This window comes from Aulonocara sp. 'chitande type north' Nkhata Bay, linkage group LG15 (assembly GCF_057382095.1).
Source record: "Aulonocara sp. 'chitande type north' Nkhata Bay isolate Kocher_YH1m ecotype deep benthic linkage group LG15, A_spYH_male_GT1.1, whole genome shotgun sequence".
NCBI lineage: Eukaryota > Metazoa > Chordata > Actinopteri > Cichliformes > Cichlidae > Aulonocara > Aulonocara sp. 'chitande type north' Nkhata Bay.
Genome location: NC_141358.1, coordinates 42,025,967 through 42,045,744, shown reverse-complemented (window position 1 = coordinate 42,045,744; position 19,778 = coordinate 42,025,967). Strand labels below are relative to the sequence as shown.

The 19,778-nt window shown below is 42.9% G+C and overlaps 2 protein-coding genes across 11 annotated transcripts in view; one reads left to right on the top strand and one right to left on the bottom strand.

Moving 5' to 3' along the window:
* Positions 1-1,952: 1,952 nt before the first annotated feature.
* Positions 1,953-6,655, bottom strand: ddx10 (DEAD (Asp-Glu-Ala-Asp) box polypeptide 10). Its single transcript, XM_086263534.1, has 2 exons — positions 5,219-6,655; positions 1,953-4,275 (listed from the first exon to the last, which is right to left on the bottom strand). The coding sequence occupies exons 1-2, from the start codon at positions 6,566-6,568 to the stop codon at positions 3,070-3,072; spliced, it is 2,556 nt and encodes an 851-aa protein (XP_086119660.1). The 5' UTR covers positions 6,569-6,655; the 3' UTR covers positions 1,953-3,069.
* Positions 6,656-8,682: 2,027 nt separating this feature from the next.
* szt2 (SZT2 subunit of KICSTOR complex) overlaps positions 8,683-19,778 on the top strand; it is a 106,654-nt gene continuing 95,558 nt past the window's right edge. For all 10 annotated transcript variants that reach the window (XM_086263529.1, XM_086263525.1, XM_086263522.1 and 7 more), the window contains exons 1-8: positions 8,683-8,874; positions 10,746-10,871; positions 11,091-11,264; positions 13,399-13,569; positions 13,852-13,974; positions 17,252-17,414; positions 18,526-18,632; positions 18,808-19,018. In XM_086263529.1, the coding sequence (XP_086119655.1) occupies positions 8,851-8,874; positions 10,746-10,871; positions 11,091-11,264; positions 13,399-13,569; positions 13,852-13,974; positions 17,252-17,414; positions 18,526-18,632; positions 18,808-19,018 (1,099 nt within the window). In that variant the 5' untranslated portion in view covers positions 8,683-8,850. The remainder of the gene's footprint in view (positions 8,875-10,745; positions 10,872-11,090; positions 11,265-13,398; positions 13,570-13,851; positions 13,975-17,251; positions 17,415-18,525; positions 18,633-18,807; positions 19,019-19,778) is intronic.

Genomic DNA, 19,778 nt, shown 5'->3' with positions numbered 1-19,778 from the left:
ACAGCGCTTCTGAAGCACCGGAGCGTCAGCTTCAAGCGGGCCATCACTACCTTACAGTATAAAGTGCATCAATGCAACTAAAGTTGTGATTTGGCAGTATTTGAATAAAATGTAAATGTATTCAGCAGACCTCAGCGATCTAGATGTATGGTTGTAGTAACTCACTGATGCTGCTATTCATACTGTCATTATATTAATGCTGCTATCCTGTATATATGTACATACATGTTTGAGTACTTACGATTGTTTTTTTGTACTTTTTATATTTTACATTTATATTTAGGCAGCACGGTGGTTAGCACTGTTGCCGCACAGCAAGAAGGTCCTGAGTTCAATTCCACCATCAGGCCGGGGTCTTTCTGTGTGGAGTTTGCATGTTCTCCCCGTGTTTGCGTGGGTTCCCTCCGGGTACTCCGGCTTCCTCCCACCGTCCAAAGACATGCAGCTTGTGGGGATAGGTTAATTGGATAATCCAAGTTGCCACTAGGAGTGAATGTGAGTGTGAATGGTTGTCTGTCCCTGTGTGTTGGCCCTGCGACAGACTGACGACCTGTCCAGGGTGTACCCGCCTCTCGCCCTATGACAGCTGGGATAGGCTCCAGCGCCCCCCGCGACCCTGAAAAAGGATAAGCGGAAGCGGATGGATGGATGGATGGATGGATGGATGGACGGACATTTATATTTATTATTGAAACTTGCACCAAGGGAGTGGCACTCCAATTTCATTGTACTCTGTACAATGACAATAAAGGCTATTCTATTCTATTCTATTCTGATGTCATTGGGTGAGAACATGGATTGTCATTTTCAAAGGTGATAGTTTCAGGTTAACAAAGAAATAAAATTAATCCACAAATTTGTTCAGAAACTTTTACACATACCAACCCTTCTGAAAGCAGCTGGCTTCCTTTTGTCCTCAGGTGTGTGTTTGGAAAGGCCCGAGACTGGGGGTAACAAGACCTTGATTATACTTCCCTAACCTTTCCCTTCGGTTTGCTCCAGGAGCTCCTTTTACTTTCACACATGGTAAGGAGAAGACAACTAGGTGAATATTGCTAATGTCTAAATTAACATCCACTCACAGTAAACTAAAAACATTTAGGTTTATAAGATAAATAAATATAAGTTGTTAACAGTTCTAAGGTTTTATTTCCAACACAGGCTGGCCCGTCCTCCTCTGTTTCTTCACCTTCAGCATAAACTGTCAGCTAAATATTACTCTGTAAACTCAGTAAAGGCTCCTTAAACAATAGTTTGTGCTGTTTCATTTAGCGTACAACATTAATCACTCAAACTGTTAAAATATAGGTTAAGCATCATAAATATAATTAAAATCACCCCCAGCTGCAACATTAAAGACTCAATAATTACGATTAAATATGACATGTATGATTCTCCATAATAGGTACATATGAGTTAAATACATTGTCAAGTGTTTAAACATGTAGAAATTCAGATGTTATTTTAGAGCAGTCAAACCAAATTATTGCATGTTGATAGAATAAAATAAAAGACGATTGCTTCATATTTGAATAAGAATCTGAAAGGATTTTTGAGTCTATTGCATGAATTGCTTTGTACGGGGAAATGTAGTGGAACAAAGCTAATTTGTTTTAAATCTACATTTGCACTTTTCCAATTAAGTCTCTTTTGTTCTTGCTCTGCATCACCCGGCCTCATTCTCAACACATAACAGCCCAAACACGTGCATAACCAAGGAGCTGCCGATCACTGAGATGAGCAGCTACTGGGTCACTTTAGCTCCACCTGCTGGACACATGTTGGACATGCAGGGTGTAGCGTCGCATCTGTGGAGCAAAATAAGTGGGAAATCTCAATGTAAATCAATCTGACTGTAATCCTGACATTCTTAATTTTTCACAGAAGTACATGTTTGTGAAAAACAGGCACACACCGAGAGAAGCACTTCAGCTGACTTTAGAGCAGGCTGATCCATCCAGGTCACTAGAATTCACTTGAAATTCCTGGAAATTTACCCCTAAAGTCCTTAAAGTTCAAACCAATGACAAGAAAACTTCAATGATTACAAATATTTTAATAGCATAACTCAATAATCAGACAAGTCAAAGTTGTGACTCTCAGACATGAAATTATATTCATGGATCAAGAAGAAGAAGAAGAAGAGGCCACGATTCCAGGGGTGAGCCAGGGAGCCACAGGGAACATCGGTGCATTAACTAAGCTGTTTAGTCCTTTTGGAGAAACACAGCTCCCCATGGATGCCAACCAGGCACCGCTTGTCCTCATCAGCAGCTCTGGCATCGTGGAGCTAACCTGTTCACATTTAACAGTGGACAGTGATTGAAAACGATCACCCCTCAGATACTAATGTGGGCATCAGAAAACAACTTCCTGTTTGGTTTTCAGTTGAAAAGTCACAGACTACCTTCCAGAAACGGTTTTATCCCACTATGAGTGCAATAACACAATGACCTAGTCTTAACCTCAGCAGCCTAATGGCCATTTTAGCCACTTGGGGAAAAGTAGAACTGATTTCAAATCCACAACAGTTTAAACATAATACATGTAAAATAAAGATGCACTCATTGTCCCTCTGCAGGACCTTCAGTAATGTTGCTGTCTCAAGCTTTGTTGAGACTGACCAACCCCGAGCTCGTGTTTAAAGTCTGAAAGTCTGCATTACAAACTGGAATTGACTGTTTTACAGAGAAAGTTACACATTAATGGCACACCGCCATCTTTCTTCTGTTTTGAACAGCTGGGTCACAACTTCTGCCTCAAAGTGAGCTTTTATTTTTTGCTAATGTGCTCTAACATGACTGACTGGTGCTTCACTCTAGGAGCATGTTTGGCTCGTCTCTTTGCTATGACTCTGTTCTTGTGTAAGCCAATCAGGACGGGGCAACATTTAGCAGTGTTTCTTTCACACCCAATGGGATCAGTCCTGATAACGTTTGATGGCAGTTTCTGATTGGAAGCCTCTGGACTGAACAGTCACCTGCACGTTTGCACTGCAGAGTAAAACACTGGTCAGCTTGAGTACTCCTCATTAGAACTGACGGAACCGTTCTGTTCTCTTTGGGTCATCTACCTTCGCCCACCCAGCAACTGTAAGACTAACTCCTCATCCTCTGCCAAAGAGAGACCAGTGTCCAGAGCTGTGTGCTCATCATCTTCATCGCTCACTTTCCTCCTCTTTCCTGCTGTATGCTTCTCATCCTCCTCTTCGCTGTCCTCCTCCTCTTCCTCTTCACTGCTGTGCTGCCGTTTAGACGACCCCATTTCCATCTCGTCCTCCTCATCCTCTGACGACGAAGAAGACGACGAGTGCACTTTGTCGGGATCTGGCAGGGCACTGGGGTCAAACTCGTCTTCGCTGTCATTGGCCAGGTAGGCCACGACCTCGTCCTCCTCGTCCTGGTCCCGCTTGCTTGCCTCCTTCCTGGCAGCCCTCTCCTTCAGCCGCTTCTCTCGGTGTTTGGCTTTCACCTTGCGGCTGTACTCCTGCTTATCAAACTCTTGATCTTCCCGCTTCAGCCTCTCCCGAGCCTTTTCCACATTGATTCCCGAAACGTCCTCCTCTTCTTGCTCCCCCTCATCCTCAGCAGTCACTGCTTGCTGGACTGGTGGCCAAAGCTGCACAGCCTCACCTTCTTCATTGAAAGTCACTTTGGTGTTTACCTGAAACTTTCTCTTGAGGATCTTTTTAGCTTCTTTGTACTTTGTCTCTTTCTCAGTTTTCTTTTCTGGGTCATTTTCAGGATCCTCTGGACTCTGCTGATCCTCCGTCAGATTAAAGACATCCTTTCGTTTGACTGTCAGCAGGTCCAAGTCTCGTAGATCATCATCATCATCGTCATCAGCGTCACCTGCACTCGGGGTTAATGTCTTGGACGTATCCAAACCTCCTTCATCACCACCGTCCTCATCCTCACTGGACTCGTCTGACTCCGAGTTTTGCCGCTCCTCACGAGAAACCTCTCCTTTCAGCTGGGCCTTAAATCTCCTCAGCTCTTCTTCTTCCTCAGACTCCTCCTCCTGCACTTCTTTCTCTACTTTCTGTGCTTGAGCTTTACTTAGGAACCGAACCCTTGGGGCCACAGCGAGGCCGAGGGACAAAGCGTACTCGTGAAGCTTGATCTTAAAGGCATCAAACACCTCTTTGTTCTTCATGAGGTACACCGAGCGCAGGTAGGAAACAAAACACCTCTGGGCTCGCTCCTTCTGCTCCTTCTCCTGAGCGAGGAAGGCCTCCAGCTTCTGCTGCACGTTCTGCAGTTTGTCTGGGTTCACCTGGAAGTAGCCAAACAATGAAGTTAATCAGATCTTATGTAATGTTTTGTGACTACACTTAAATCTGCCTGTTTGAAACCGCATATAAATGTATATTAAATAAATGAACTATAATAAATATATTCTGAGGAGGTTTCTAAGACTAGTACAGCTCTGGGTGACGAGATGTGCGGACATAAAGGTTTTTTATTTTGCAATATTTGAAATATAAGTACCACATTAAGCTGTATCAGCAGTATTGGGTTTAGCATAATCATATTATATCTGCCTGTACTTGTTCCTAAATTTGAGTTGCTGTCACCACTGTGAGTCTTTTCCCCAACTTTTCTGTCAGATTTGTAGTGATACTTAAAAAGTTATTTGACGTGTGCACACCTCGTTAGGACGGCAGTTTGTGCAGATATTAACAGTGTTATACTAACGTGTAGTGCCTACACTACTAAGCTGTAGTGCCTCTTCACCTCACTGTACAATACCTTGTGCAATACTTTTTGTAAATAGTCAACAGTGCAATAGACTCAATACTTGAAATGTGCAATTCACTTGTATTTTTATTTTTATTCCTATTTATCCCCTTTGTATATTTTATTTATATTTGTCTCTGTATTTATATATATGTGTGTGTGTGTGTGTGTGTGTGTGTGTGTGTGTGTATATATATATATATATATATATATATAACAATTCTGTAACTGTAACTTCGGTCGTTGCTGTGCTTTTTTTTGGAAGTCGAATTTCCCAGAGGAACCCACCCGAGGGATTAATAAAGTTCTATCTTATCTTATCTTAATTCCTGGGGAGTAATGCAAAGTACTGTACCGAGGGTTTGAAATATCTCCTTCTAAATGGAGTAAAAACATCAAACAGTTATTTTACTGTTTTACATAAACCTACTGAACAGTGTGTGTGTGTGTGTGTGTGTAATGGGTAGATGATGTCTCACTTGTATCTTGTTGATGGGAACTTTCTTCTCCTCCAGCTGCTTCACCATGCCTTTCTCCTCCGAGGGCAGCAGCAGCAGCAGGGCCTCTCCACCCTCCTTGTACCTGGCCGTCCGGCCCACCCTGTGGATGTATGTGTCGGCGTCCTCTGGACAGTCAAACTGCAGCACCCAGTGGACGGCAGGGAAGTCCAGGCCTCTGGCAGCTATGTCGGTGGCAAAAAGCACAGCGTTTTGCTTCTTGAGGAAGTCGTTGTACACCTCCACCCTCTTCATTTGCTGCTGTTTTCCATGCAGAGCCAGGATGGGCATGCCTGGCCGGAGACGGCAGAAAGCTCGGAACAGGTACTGCACCTCCTTGCAGCAGGCGAAGAAGACTATGATCTTCTTCTTTAGGTGGCTCCTAATGAATGAGTAGAGCATGTTGACCTTCTGGTGGAGCTCACACACGATGTAGTTCTGCTCCAGCGTGGCTGGCGTGCTGAACTTGGCTTTTTCGTGCACCCACACATACTCCGGATCTTTGAGACTGAGCCGGCCCAGGTCTTTGACTGATTTGGTTTGCGTGGCAGAAAACAGCAGAGTCTGCCGGGACTTGGGGAGATTCTCCACGATGGCATTGAGCGTATCTGCAAAGCCCATGTCCAGAATGCGGTCTGCCTCATCCAGGACCAGCATGTGGAGGTCGGACGCGTGGAAGGTGGCCGTTTCATCCATGTGCTGGAGGAGTCGGCCCGGGGTGCAGATGACAATGTTGGTACGGTGAATCCTCTCACACTCGCTTTTCAGGTCTTTTCCGCCGATGATGAGCCCTGCAGAAAACTCGTGGTTCCTGCCCACCTTGCGCAGGACTTCAAAGGTCTGGTAGGCGAGCTCTCGGGTGGGAGAGATGATGAGAGCACCGAGGCCGTCCATGGAGCTCCATTGCTGGCGGTAGAGACACTCCAGGACCGGTATGAGAAAGGCTAAAGTCTTACCGGAGCCAGTTTTAGCCGCACCGAGAACATCTTTCCCCTGCAGAGCGAAGCCGATGGTCTGCCGCTGGATCTCCGTAGGCTGCCGATACTGAGCCTCCTGCAGGCCCAGCAAGGTCTTCTTAGAAATGGGGAAGTCGGAGAACTTGACAACCTCCTTGAGGTTGATTTCTCCATACCTGCTCACCAGCTTATCGATGTACTCTCGTTCTACCTGCCACTCGGGCTTCTTCTTCTGCGCCCTCTCTTGCTTCACTCGTGCTTTGGTCCGGTTGTACTTTTTCTTCCATTTCTCGAAGTTTCTGACGGGGTCGACGCTCGCTTTCATCTTTTGGGGTTTCGGTTTTTTCCCAACAGGATTTGGGCCTTTTTTCTCCATGACTAAAGACGAGAATCGCAGCAAGATCGAGTCAAAAACACACACGCTGGACTCTAGATAAACAGCATGGAGAAGCCTGCTCGCCGTCGCGTGTTGAATGACGTAGTCATCCCGCGACTCAAATCTTTAACATGGGGAAGCTTTGCCCTGAATTTCATTTGACAGGCAGAACTGCAAAATATTTATTTATGTATTTAAATGTATTCACAGCGCTGTGTAAAGACAACGGGCGAATAACAAAGACAGAAGTGGGTGCAAAGGTCAGCATAATTCCGCAGTGTTGAATATTTTTACCGTCAAAGGTGGCAGCTGCCTTGGCCAGCTTCAGCCATCCTTCAGAAAACGTGTAAAAACAACAGTTGTGGTTGTCATTCTCACAGAGGACTCACGTATTCACATCCAAATTAAACCACGATGTTGAGTTGTGTAAATCTCATTTCGCTGCTTCTTTTGAATCTTCTTTCACTTTAGGGGTTTAGGAGGTGGAAACATACTTTCTCCTTATTATTTAACATCCTCGACACCAAATTCCTTCAGAATATAATTCAACTTTTTGGGTTAACATATATTTCAGTGATTTGACTGCTGCAAATCAGAATTCCCACTATATGTCTAAAAAAATCCCCTAACCTTCGCATTTGACCAGGTCCTCACCTTTCGCTATAGAAATATTGTTTGTAGCACAACACATGGAGTTTGCGTGTTTTCCACATATTTTCCTAGGTCCTCCCACAGATATGCGTGATTGACTCTATAGTCTTGAATGGTAGTATATCTCTATGTTTAAGACCCATGACAGTTGGCAGCCTTTCCAGGGTTTACCTTCTCTCTCACTCTATGATATCTTGTTACCCTTCAGCCCACCAGCTACCCTGAACTGGACAAGTGGAAGAAAGTGGATGGACAGAAAGATAGCCCAATTTAAAATCAAAATGTTTAATAAAGCAGGGTATGGTGTAGGGTAGGTCTGCCTTGGGACCGTAGTTGCTGTTGTATGGGTGTGCAGTGGTTCTTGGTGTCACAATTACATGAACTTATTATGTCAGTGTTTGTGTCACTGAAGTAGCATCAAAACTCTGAGTCTTCACAGCAGGACCTCACCTGAGTGCATCACAGTGACTCTGTGGTTTAGCCCTGTGGCAGACTGGCAACCTGTACAGGGTGTATTCTGCCACTTGCCCTGTGGGATCTGGGATAATGTTCAATGTTCACAGCTAGAGTGGAAAAAACAACTCAAAGAGTGCGAGAAGCAGAAAATATTGTCTTCAATCCATCATTTGTTTTCAACAGACATGATATACAACAGACCTAACGAGCACTAACAGTCTGCTTCTCTATTCACATTTCAAAAACTCCTTCAAAAACTTTTTTGCATATAAGTATCAACTGCTTTTTATTCAGCTTTCACAGCCATCTTATCCACCTCCAATTATTCATAAAGAGCATGCCACAGGCAAAATATGGCAGCAGTAACAGTTCCGCTATAATTTCTTTATTAAAATCATGAAAATCAATTCTGTGTCAGAGAAAATCTAAGAATGATGTTATTGCTGGAGATAGTCCTCGTTTATAAAGTTTGTAAAATGCCCCATTAGTGCTGTGCCATACTGCAGATTTTATTTGGTATCACTCTGATACCAAGCAGGGCCAGTATTGCTGATACCAGTACAGATAGTGGTACTTTGAACTTATAAAGGCAGCTCGTGTTGTGGAGAACAGTTTGTGAGCTTTTTATGTATTTTCAAACTTCTATGAAGACCTGCAATGTAAATGTGCCTGTCTTTAAAGGACTTTGTGTTTGTAGCCTGTAGCACCTTTATAAGACAGAAGTCTTATAAAGGTGCTACAGGCTACAAACAGCATAGACCTGAGAGTCAAAAAAACATCATATGTCACAGTGCATGTTTGATGTTTATTTTTTTAATTTCTAAAAAATAATTCATTTAACACATGTAAATATTTATATGTATAAATCTTATCACTCTTTCTAGTATTGATCCGATACCAACACCAGCATCGACACTATCGTTTCGACCCGGTCACCTGTAGGTCCCGCTACAGCCCAGCAGGTGGCGGTAAGACCGCAGAGTTTGGACGTCAACTGCGCGAAAACAAGAAGACGAAGAAGAACATGTCGACGCTGGTACCGCTCTACAAGCACCTGATCAGAAGAGAAGACAGATGATAAACAAGTACTAATACAGACCACTTTGCACAACACAGAGTGGATATCCGTCGGCCGAGCCTCGCCGACACCCTGCAGCTCTTATGCTAAACACGGCATGGCAGAGAGACCGGACAATGAGGTAACAGTCAGGGTAGCACTGGTTAGTAAAACATGCCACATTTTAACTTCGTGCTCTTAACACCCAGAAGTCGTTAAAGTCCCTTTTAAAGTGAAGCATGAATTTAAATAATCCACAACAGAGAGGCAGAGCTGTTACGTGACGTCTGCAGACGAGGAGAAACTTGTGATAGCTGCACAGCTACACGACTACAGGAAGCTAGCAGCAACTGACAAACTGGAAGTAAACACGAGTCACATTAGTCAGAAGGTTTAAGTTAATTTTGCTGAGTTTCTGGCCTGTTAGCAACTCGGCGATACGTGCCTGCAGATTACAGAGCCAAATAAAACTTTCCTTCAGCATTAAAATAGGCAAAAGGGTTAACGCTCCGCGTGTGTTCGTTAGGAAACAGCTAAAAACATTTAGCCCACATTATGTATTTACAATAAATACAAATGCAGTTTTATGAAGTGAAATTTTAACATGAAAGTCCAGTATCTCAAATTACCAGCTAGCTAAAAGATTGACTATTATATGTTATTTAAAGGCAAGCTGTACATTTGTACTGTTGGACTCTGCAGGAGGAAAGGTGGAGAAGAGCCTGCAGGCAGAGTGCAGCGGGTGGGGACGAGTGTCACGGGTGATTTTTGACAGATGGATAGCAGCAAGAGATAAAGGGAAGATTCCTAAGATGTTAGTTAGACCTGCTATTATGCACTGACAGAAAGACGTGAGGCCGACCTGGAGGTGGCAGAGCTGAAGATGCTACTGAAGATTTTTGTTGGGAGCGACCAGAATGGACACAGAATGGACACAGGGACAGCTCATGAGTGGTTTGGAGTAAAGTTAATGAGGCAGAGCTGAGATGGTGCAGAGGAGGGAGAGTGCATGTGGAAGGATGTTGAAGATGCAGCTGCCAGGCAGGAGGAAAACCAGAGATGATTCATTGACGTAGTGAAGGAGGATATGCAGAGGACTGGTGTGACTGAAGACGATGCTGTTGAATTATAATTACTTCTTATTTTATTTGTATATAAGTAATGTGGAAGCTACAGCTAATGTTGATCAATATACTGCTGAGTGTTGTAATCTATAACTATGTGTAATGATGCACAAATATGTAGGCTAACATTGTTATTATGGACCCTGCTGACTGCCAGTCAGCAAAAAAGCTCACACTTACTCTGGCCTATGTTTAGCTGTTACATCAGTTTAGCATTGGCAAAATGTTGAATTGTGGTGTAATAAAAAGCTGAAGCAGAACAAAAGAACATCAGCACAAAACGTGGTATCAGCCAGATGGTGTTTTAAACAAAGGTAATGATTTCAAACTTGGTGAAGCTTTTATTTGGATTATTTAAATGATAATACTAAAGATTTTACGGTACATTGAAGCACAACAAAACTGATGAAAATGATGCACAACAGCCAGCAAAGCAAATAGGAAAAATGACATATCAAATTAAATGCAAAATTAAAATATAGTTATTAATAATTAAAAATGAGAGTCGGTGCTGTTCACAGAATCACACCTGTTAACATTTAAAGCTAAAACTGAAAAGGTGAGTTTTTAGTTTCGATTTGAAATCTGTTGCTCTGGAGTTTCTGCGCTGGGACCTCTGAAACATGGAGTGAAAGTTGTGACCCTACTGCTCTCCTGAACTGTGATATTGGTAAATACTTTCATATTACCTTTATAGCCACTCTTGCTAGTTTAAATAGAATAGATCACATAGATCTGTTCTACATGGACATGCTTATATTAGAAAATATGGTCTTTATTATTCCTGAATAATGCTGCCATCCAGTGGGGTTGGGCATCCTCAAACCCTCTCTCGCTCATGCAGATGTGTGAACATCCCACATTTATGATTGTGCATGTTGTTGTTAAGGTGGAGGAGGCTGACCACATCTACCTGCTCATGAAAGAGGACTACCGGATCTCTAGGAATGTGCGACTGGCGTGGTTTCTTAGTAAACTTAACCAAATCATCTGTCCGGCTTCAAAGCCTGAAGTGGTGAGTTTCCTCTCCTGTCCTCATGATGGCCCAGCAGCACCAAGATCAAGATTGGCACCCTTCTATTATTATCCTTGTATATGCCACCGATGATTAGATGGTGGCTGCACTGTGACAAATTAAAGGAAAAATGGAGAGCTATTTTAACATTGTAACTGCTGTTCTGATTGGTCTCTAAAAGCTACTGCAAATCATATTTCCTCCCACTTCCTGTTGTAGCTGCACTCTGAAAATGAACTGGACCTGCTTAGCATCTTACCTAAAGGATGGCAGCCAGATATCTCCCCAACTTCACACCCATGCATACTGATGCCTTCCACCCGGGCCACCTTCCTGGCCCGGAGGTACCGCTTCATCATCGAGCTGGACCTGAGTCCCTCCACAGGGATTGTGGTAAGTCTTAAATGCACTGTCTCCTGAATGAGTTCAAACAATATTAAAAAGTGCTTAGTGCAAGAATAGATGTAATATTTAAGTTTGTTATGATTATTTGCTGTGTAAATTATTCATAGTGGACAATCCATTTGTCTGCTTGTCTTATATCAAGTACATCACGTCTCTTTCTGGCTCCTGAGTGTCTCAGTGTGTTTCCATTTGTAGTCAAGAAGGCTTTTAATTTATTCAGACGCTGTTAGAAGAGCAAAAAAATTTAAATTTTGTGAATGAATTTTGCAAATGGTAAATATTTGATCACTTAAAGTGCTTTTTCTTACTCCAGCTGCCTCTTTATTTAACATTGGGGACAACCTGGGGTTCAGTATGTTGCTCAAGGATACTGCAGATGACCCGCTCTGCCTTCTGAGCTCACAATCATTTGCTGCTCTGACTCGCAGACGAAGCACCTCATTAAGATTTAGATTGTTCACTTTTAGTTGGTTGAATGTGAATCGTGCTCGAGCTGTTGCTCAGTGGGATGTTGCTACTCCGTACTGAAACCTCTCACAGAAAACTGGATGCATGGCCATCCATGCATGTGAAGCAGCACTGCATGGTGATCCAATGAACTCTTACCAAGTGCAATCACAAGGATAGAATTAAAGTCTGAAAGCACAGAACTGAGACTGTTGTTGTGCTGCTGAATGTGTTCCTCAGTCTTCACATTTGACCCTTTTTATATGAGACAGCACAGAGTATTCTGTAAATGCACACGCTGCACTGTTGAACCATATCGTTGCATAAGAGAAGGAGCTCATGCAGTTCAGAGGTTTCAGGTCCGCTTCTCTCAGCATGTCTGGTAACATATGGACAGCGGATGGACTTATTTGCTTCTTTGTTAGCATGAAGCCCATATCTGGAAAACTGTTAAGCAGTTACCTACAGATAAGAGATATCCTTATATGGTGTAAAATAAGAACTTATTTTTAAGTGCCTTAAACCTGCACGACTTCAAATTGGAACCTCGGGTTGCAAAAAGTATTAATTCCTTTAAATTACAACCTCAGTAAGAGATTTTTCATAAATTTATGTAGTTTATAAATTCACCTAATGTTAAAGGTCCCTATTCCCATGTTGACGTCCAACATAACAGTTTGTCAAATCAAAGTTGCAGACCTGTCTGCTGTGGTGAACCCTGCTGATTAAGAGCAGCTAGAAGAAGCTTTAGGGGCCGTGTGTGTTCTCTTTGGGGATTGTGGCTTCATCCAACAGTCCAAAGACATGCGTAGGGTTAAATTAAATGGGTTGAATGTAAGTGTGACTGGTGGTCTGTCTCTATATGTTAGTCCTGTGACAGACTGGCAACCTGTGCAGGGTCATGACAGCTAGGATAGCCTCCAACATCCACTACTCTCAGCTGGATAAGCAAGTGAGTAAGTAAGTAGATGGATGGATCTTCTAGAGTCAGAAAGCTGAATAAAGGAGGGTTTGCTTTAGTGTGGGCGTGGCTTGTGACTGAAGTTGTATGAGTGCCATGTTTCTTTGTTTCACAGTTACATCAGTGCTGTTTGTTACGTCAGCAGTTTGCTAAAGTAGTGCCAACACAGATGTTCCAGTCTTCACAGCACAATGTCATCTAACATGTGAGTGACATCACAGTGATGTCATCACAGTGATGTCATCACAGTGAAGTCATCACAGTGAAGTCATCACAGTGATGTCACTCACATGTTGCCTTTAAAAAACAGTTAAGATAAGGCCTTCCTGCAAAGCCTCATCCTGAACTTCCACATCAGCCTGATGTTAATGTTAAAACTGTTATTCTCAGTGTGGTGAAAATCCATCAGACCGACTCTTCAGTCTGCACAGCAGAGCTTCTGTGCACAGAGCACCACTGGTTGAGTCAGCTCCACTAGTAACAGACTTTAATTCAAGTTTAACGTTTTTTTGACGTAGACCTGGGCTCTCACAGTGGCTTCATTGATGCATGTAAAGAACATGTGTTCAGTTCAATATAAAACCTCTGCCTAAACTGGGCAGGTATGAATGTCATAGACTGAGGGAAACGGCTCACACTGAGCCCTGCCTCTGGTGTACAATATGCCAGATCATTTGGTGTCTCTGTGTTACACGTTGGTTTTGTGTCCTGCAGGATGACAGCACAGGCGAGATGATCTTTGATGAGGTCTTCCACGCCTTGTCCAGGTGTCTGGCTGGTCTGGTTCAACCATTCAGAGTCCCTGGAACAGATCGATTTTTCAAGCCTAAGATCTTCATCACCATCCTTGCATATTCCTCCATCATTGGCCTCCCTTCACATCAGGTAATGACTGTAATTTACTTTAGTCATAAAAATGAATGAAACAAATGTCTTCGAGAGTAACTTAACGCCAAGAAAAGCAGAGTTTCTCTCTCCAGCACGTGTTTATTGCCCAGCCCACATTGGTGTGGAGTGCTTCACGCTTACTTTAATCTCTGTCTTTACTATGTTTGACTACATTTCAGCCACCAAAGCACACGTTGGGTTAGTTTCTGTGGGAGATGTTAGGCTGCTGTAGATGTTTGTGCAGTTCTCTGACGGTCTTTAATCTTTTGTTCCCTGCAGGTTTTGGTCCAAGGATGCCAGCTTGATAAAACAGACCTGGATGAGTTCTTGCATCACATCTACCAGCAGCTCAGAGCGTTGGAGAGTAGCATCGCAGAAGTCCTGCATCAGCAGCACGAACAGGCGAGTGCACACTAGCAGAAATGACACTGTGCTAGCAAGAATGCTGTAACTATTAGAGAAACACTGCAAGTGTAAAAGCTCTCACCAGCACCCTGTAAAGCTCCACCGTGCTTTACAAGCAAAAATAAAACAACATCCTACTTTATCAGACTAGATTAGCATCGCTCTTCAGTTTGACCCCGAACATCCTCTCCACGATTGGCTTCCAACCACAAGCACCTGTTGTATCCATGGTTACCAAAAACAGCATGGGTGTGATACTTTAGCCAACTGCGGCAGGTTTGTTACGCCCATGGGATTCACTTGTGACTAGGGATGGGTATCGTTTAGGTTTTATCCAATACCGGTGCCAAATCGGTACTTTTGAAACGGTGCCGGTGCTTAAATGGTGCTCAAACGGTGCTTAAAGAATGGAGAACACAAAATTGGTCCAAAAACCTCTCATGTTCAGCTGTTTTTTTGTAAAAAGATAACAATGTTAGCCTTTTCTGCAGCTATGGGGCATATATGGTATCACTCTTGGCTGGAAGCAGTGCTTAAACAATGGAAAAAACAAACTTTGTCCAAAAACCTCTCATGTTTAGTAGGGCTGAACGATTATGGAAAATAATCTAATTGCGATTTTTTGCCCCAATATTGCGATTGCGATGCGATATGCGATTATTTTTTAAGGTCTTTGTCTTCTGTATTATTAAACAAAGACAAGCAATACATCATATAGTATGGCCAATACTATATTACATTAATTTTAAACTGTTCTTTCCTGGAAGACAGACCTCTGTTATGATGACATGAGGTGATGCATGAATTGATGACTGACATTTTTATTTAACTTCTTCAATCACAACAGTATATTTGAACATACACAATAGTTTATTTTTAGCTTACAAACATCTGAGCATAAAGTGCTGACAAGGAACCCTGGTGTAAACATTAAAATGAAAGTCAGTACAATGTGCAGATTGCAGAAATATACATAAAAAAAATCAGTGGCTTTACCACACTCAGTTTTTCGACATCTGTGAACTACTAGACAGTCATTCAATTAAAAAATAATATTAAATAAATAAAACTAATAAATAAAAAATACACACATCTTACTGATCTCTGCAGTCAGTAACATTACACATAAAGTGCAAACATAATAGCAATTGTACAAACACACACACAAACACGCCTTTAAAGTTTAAAGGCGTGAAATTGGACGGTCTAGTTCTGATTAGCGTCACCGCTGTCTCGGTGGAGTTTAATAAACTCGGCCGTCTGCTTCTTGCTATCTAAAATATAACCAGACACTGGTGTAAATTCTCGACTGTCTCATACTTCTGTTTAATAAGTTTTCTGTTTGACGTTTAGTCAGCTGTGTGAAAACCAAGGAGGAACCCACCCGGGGGATTAATAAAGTTTTATTTTATCTAATCTAAGAACTTTAATCTCAGCCAAACCGATTTACTCACGAACAAACAAAACACTGAAAAAAGCCCAACAATAACATTTTTAGGTTGTCTAAGTGACTTATATATTACGTTTAACCCGAGCAGCGAAACTCCGCGGTGATCTGAAAATGATGTGCCGGGAGTTGTGCCGTTCTCGGCCGCATCAGTAACCCTCGAGCTCCCGGCTAGCTGTCGAGCTGGTGGGTAGCAGACGCCTCTGAAAACGTCGAAGCACTTTTGCAAATATGGGATATCTTGATAAACCGAGCAGATATTTGATGTTTACACAACTACTTTCTCGCCTGAAAATATGTTAAAAGTTTATTTTGTGACCCTGAAAGATTAGTATGAGTAATTTTAAAACTTAGTAGCAGCCGCCATTGCTGGAAACTGGAGTTTGGCTGGGCCGCGCTATGAATTCTGGGATATGGTAGTAATTTGGACAGCTTTCGGCGCGTCGCTGTGACGTAATCGGTCTACAAATGCGGCCTCAGGAGGATGCAGCCCATGAATTTGGACATGTCCAGAGTATAATCGCAGCCTTTGCGGTTAGAAAATTGCACTTGATCATGTCGCGATATTATCGCAAATGCGATATATCGTTCAGCCCTAATGTTTAGCTGTTTCCCACTTTTTCTTTGGTCATTTTAGCCTTTTTGGCCAGGGTGCAGGGAGTATCTGCCATCAAACAAGAAGACAGCCGCATGTAGCTATGATGATGTTTGCTAGTTCACCTTACATGCATTAATGTAATAACGTGGTTAGCCTACTCACGCAGAGAAGCTGCTGCTGCATCATCATCCTCATCATTTCTGCTACACTGGCAGGGCTAGGGGCCAGGACTCTCCTCTTCGGGTTTTTGGGGGATGTTGCTAACTCCGGGTCGATAACAGGCACCACACCCACAGTAGATGTGCTCGGTGTGAGGTCTCGCAGCAAGCTATCAAATACGGCGCATTTCTCGGCTTTTAAAAAAAACGCTATGCGTCGCCAGGTGTTTCATCAGATTCGAGGTGTTACCTCCTTTGACAGTATCACAGTATCAGCTTAAAGCACTTGTTGCTGCTGAGTTTGCATCTTTTGCTGTGAAGTACAGCCAGACTTTGACCGCTTCGCCTTGGGCATTTTTAATCTGTAGCTCTGCTCTAACAGAACATACGTACCTGGACCCGCCTACTATCCTCGGAAACGTAAAATGATTGGCTAGAAGTGAAAAAAAAAGCACCGAAATAAAGCACCGAAATGTGCGCTGCTTTTCGGTCTGGTTACTACCGTTTATGTCAGAACCGGTGCCATCATGGGACCGGACACCGGTACCCATCCCTACTTGTGACCCCTGTTTGTAGCAGGTCATTGTTTTTAAGAAAAAGATCTTCTGTCAAAGATCTTTATTGAATGGTTCATTTTGGGAAGAAGGGCCAGACTTTAAACAGCTATGTCTGAGTCTTTTTGTGGGTCGACTGATTATGCAGGTCAGTAAAATATCGTCTCTCATCACACGGCTGATGATCCCAGGGGAGCGAGTAGCTGATATCCTGATATGTTAACAAACACACAATTCCCTGCTGACATTATTCACTGTTATTTGCTAGAAAACAAACAGGGGCAGACTTTGCACTGCATTCAGTGCGTCACCTTGTCCACCTATGAAAGCACATGTTGTAACTGCCCTCAGCAAAGTGAACTAAAAGCTCCTCCACCTGGGGGCAGCTTGTGAGTCTACATCAAAGCGTGTCACAGTTTAATGCTGCTTTATAAAGAATGAGTGTGGCATTAAATCCTGCCTTCTATGTTGTGCATTAAATGTGTCCTAACACATTTATATTTCCTTTGCTTCTTAGTGCGTGGAGCCGTCACAGAACTCAAGTGACCAGAGCAGCGGCTTGGACGAGCACCCCCACCGGACGCAAAGTGTTTCCATGGTGTCAGCTGAAATGGGGCTGGTCAGCATGGTACGCCAGGGCATCCTGGCCCTTCAGCTGCTGCCTCCCAACTCCAGTGCAGGTTGGTGAAGTTACACTTCAAGTATCAGAGGTGTTATTTAGCAGTTTCTCTTTCGTTGTCGTGCCTTATTTAAAAAACGTCTCTTCTAAGAACAAATCTGTTTTTATGCAGATGATTTTGCACTTGACATCCACAGATCAAGAGAACTGTTTCCTCAGAGCCCAAAAGGTTGATTCTGTTCATCTGCACGTTTTCAGTGGGGGAGGAGTTTCGTCACTAATCTCAGCTGACTGCAGGTTTCAACCTTATAAACAGCACATTTCTGTGAAAAGGGAACGACCACCTCTGAAGCAGAGGGTGCATCTGTCTCCATCTTACATGCTGTGATTGCAGCCGTTCCCCACCTCTCTGTGAATGGGACTCATGGACATTGATCAGTGGTGATGAGGATTTGCATAATTATGATGAAGGTGACCTCCCAGCCCATTGTTCCTTCAGTGGGCTGGTTTCAGTCATTATGCAAATGTCCTGTTTATAAGATTGAAACCTGCAGTCAGCTGAGACTGAAGACGTGAAAACGCTGATGAAGAGTATCAGCCTTTTGGGATCTTCTTACCTGGATGATTGTTTCCTCAGAAATAACCGTTAACATCTGAAAGCACACAGTACTCCATCAGATATTACTGATGTTGTTTTCCTGCTGTATGGGTCAACTTATTGATCTGATGTGAACCACTGAAGTCACACATCTGGGACTTTGTCATGGCTTCCTTTATTCTGCAAGCCAAGAAACTGTTGTTTTTATTGAGTTTATGACATGATTGATGGAGGAAGAGTGCACACTCTCAGACAGGTTAAATCACTGATGCACTCAGTTTCTCTTCTGTAAAATGACAGGTGTACTTATGAGAGAAATAAAAATAGAGAGGTTGAAACTCTGCGTGCATTTGTTTTTTAACGTTAAGTTTCATTGATGAACAAGTAAATGCAGTCGCATAAAGCACACATAAGCTTCCTGTAACTTTTAAAGGTTTTTAATGAATGGTTTTGTACCACATGACAGTCATTTATGTGACGATCCTGGAGCGATGGATATAAAGTTGCCAGTGCTTTACAAAGAAGAATAAACTTGGAACACCGACTCCTTTCTTTACTTGTCTTTCTGTCAAAGGCATCATTATAATCACGGACGGGGTCACGAGTGTTCCTGATGTGGCCATGTGTGAAACCCTGCTGAACCAGCTCCGGAGTGGAACCATCTCCTGCTCCTTTGTACAAGTAAAGACAAGAATCTAACTCTGTATTCTGAATATACATTTTTGTGTGCAAGAACTGTTATCTAAAGCAGTCACAACAATCGTTTTCCACAATAGAAGTGATGATGATTATTATTTAAAGATATTTAGGGGATTCTCCAGCTGCTCGTCTCTGAGTCCTGTTTTTGCATGCACAGGTTGGCGGGGCGTACTCCTACGACTGCAGCTTTGGCTATATCCCCAACGTCGAGCTGATGAAGTTCATCTCATTAGCCACTTTTGGCTCCTACCTGCCCAGCTGTCCTGAAGTGGACCTAAACAGCGAGGAGATGAATGCCTACCACAAAGCATTTCTAACATACTCCTTCCTCAAGAGCCCCGAGTCCATGAACTCAGAGTATTTCTGTGGTGAGACAACGATGTACAAGTCTGATGCTAGTTTTTTCATCAGTCCTGTGAGCACTGGTTCAGTGACAGGATGCAACACAAATGAGCTCTGACAGTTTTTAAAACGGTGCAGAATCTAAATATTTATTCTTTGTTTTGAAACACAAAAGCTGTGTTTTTTATTGTTAACGTTTTTTTGAATCCTCAGTCTCAATGACTCATTTTACATGAATATATGAGCGTTCCCCCATCAGGCCTCACAGGACAGCACTCTGGTTGACACCACCGGTACCAAACGACTCACGCACCGGTACCGGTCGTTTGGTACCGGGCTACGAGACTTGAGGCTCCGGTGTGAAGTTTATGGTTTTCAGGGTTTTTATCGTTAGCTCTGGTTCCCTGGGTCTTTCCTGTGTTGTAGTTGTGTCTTATTTTGAAAGAAATATTTACGCGTTACCATAGTGACCAGAGAGCATTAAGGGGCAGAGAGGAGGACGTTACTCTCATGTTGTTGGTGCGTTTCAGGAGGACGCTCCTAATAAAGTTACACAGTGAATTAATATTTATTCTTATATTTACAAAACACCACAGTTTTTGTCTCGGTCGCATCATTTTATTTTGTTGTATTTATCCGCGACACCTTAAAAATATTGTCTGACATGAAACCGTCTGTGGAGCAAAAAAGGTTGAGGAGCGCTGATTTACACCAAGCCTTTTTTACATTTTACTGTCAGTTTTTACAGAAAAGCAGCTGCTGAATTATAATATTAATCTTAAGCAT

Coding starts and splice junctions, on each gene's coding strand:
- ddx10 (XM_086263534.1), bottom strand. CDS start 6,568: ATGGAGAAAAAAGGCCCAAATCCTGTTGGGAAAAAACCGAAACCCCAA. Junction 4,276..5,218: donor TTCCCATCAACAAGATACAA/GTGAGACATCAT, acceptor GGCTACTTCCAG/GTGAACCCAGACAAACTGCA.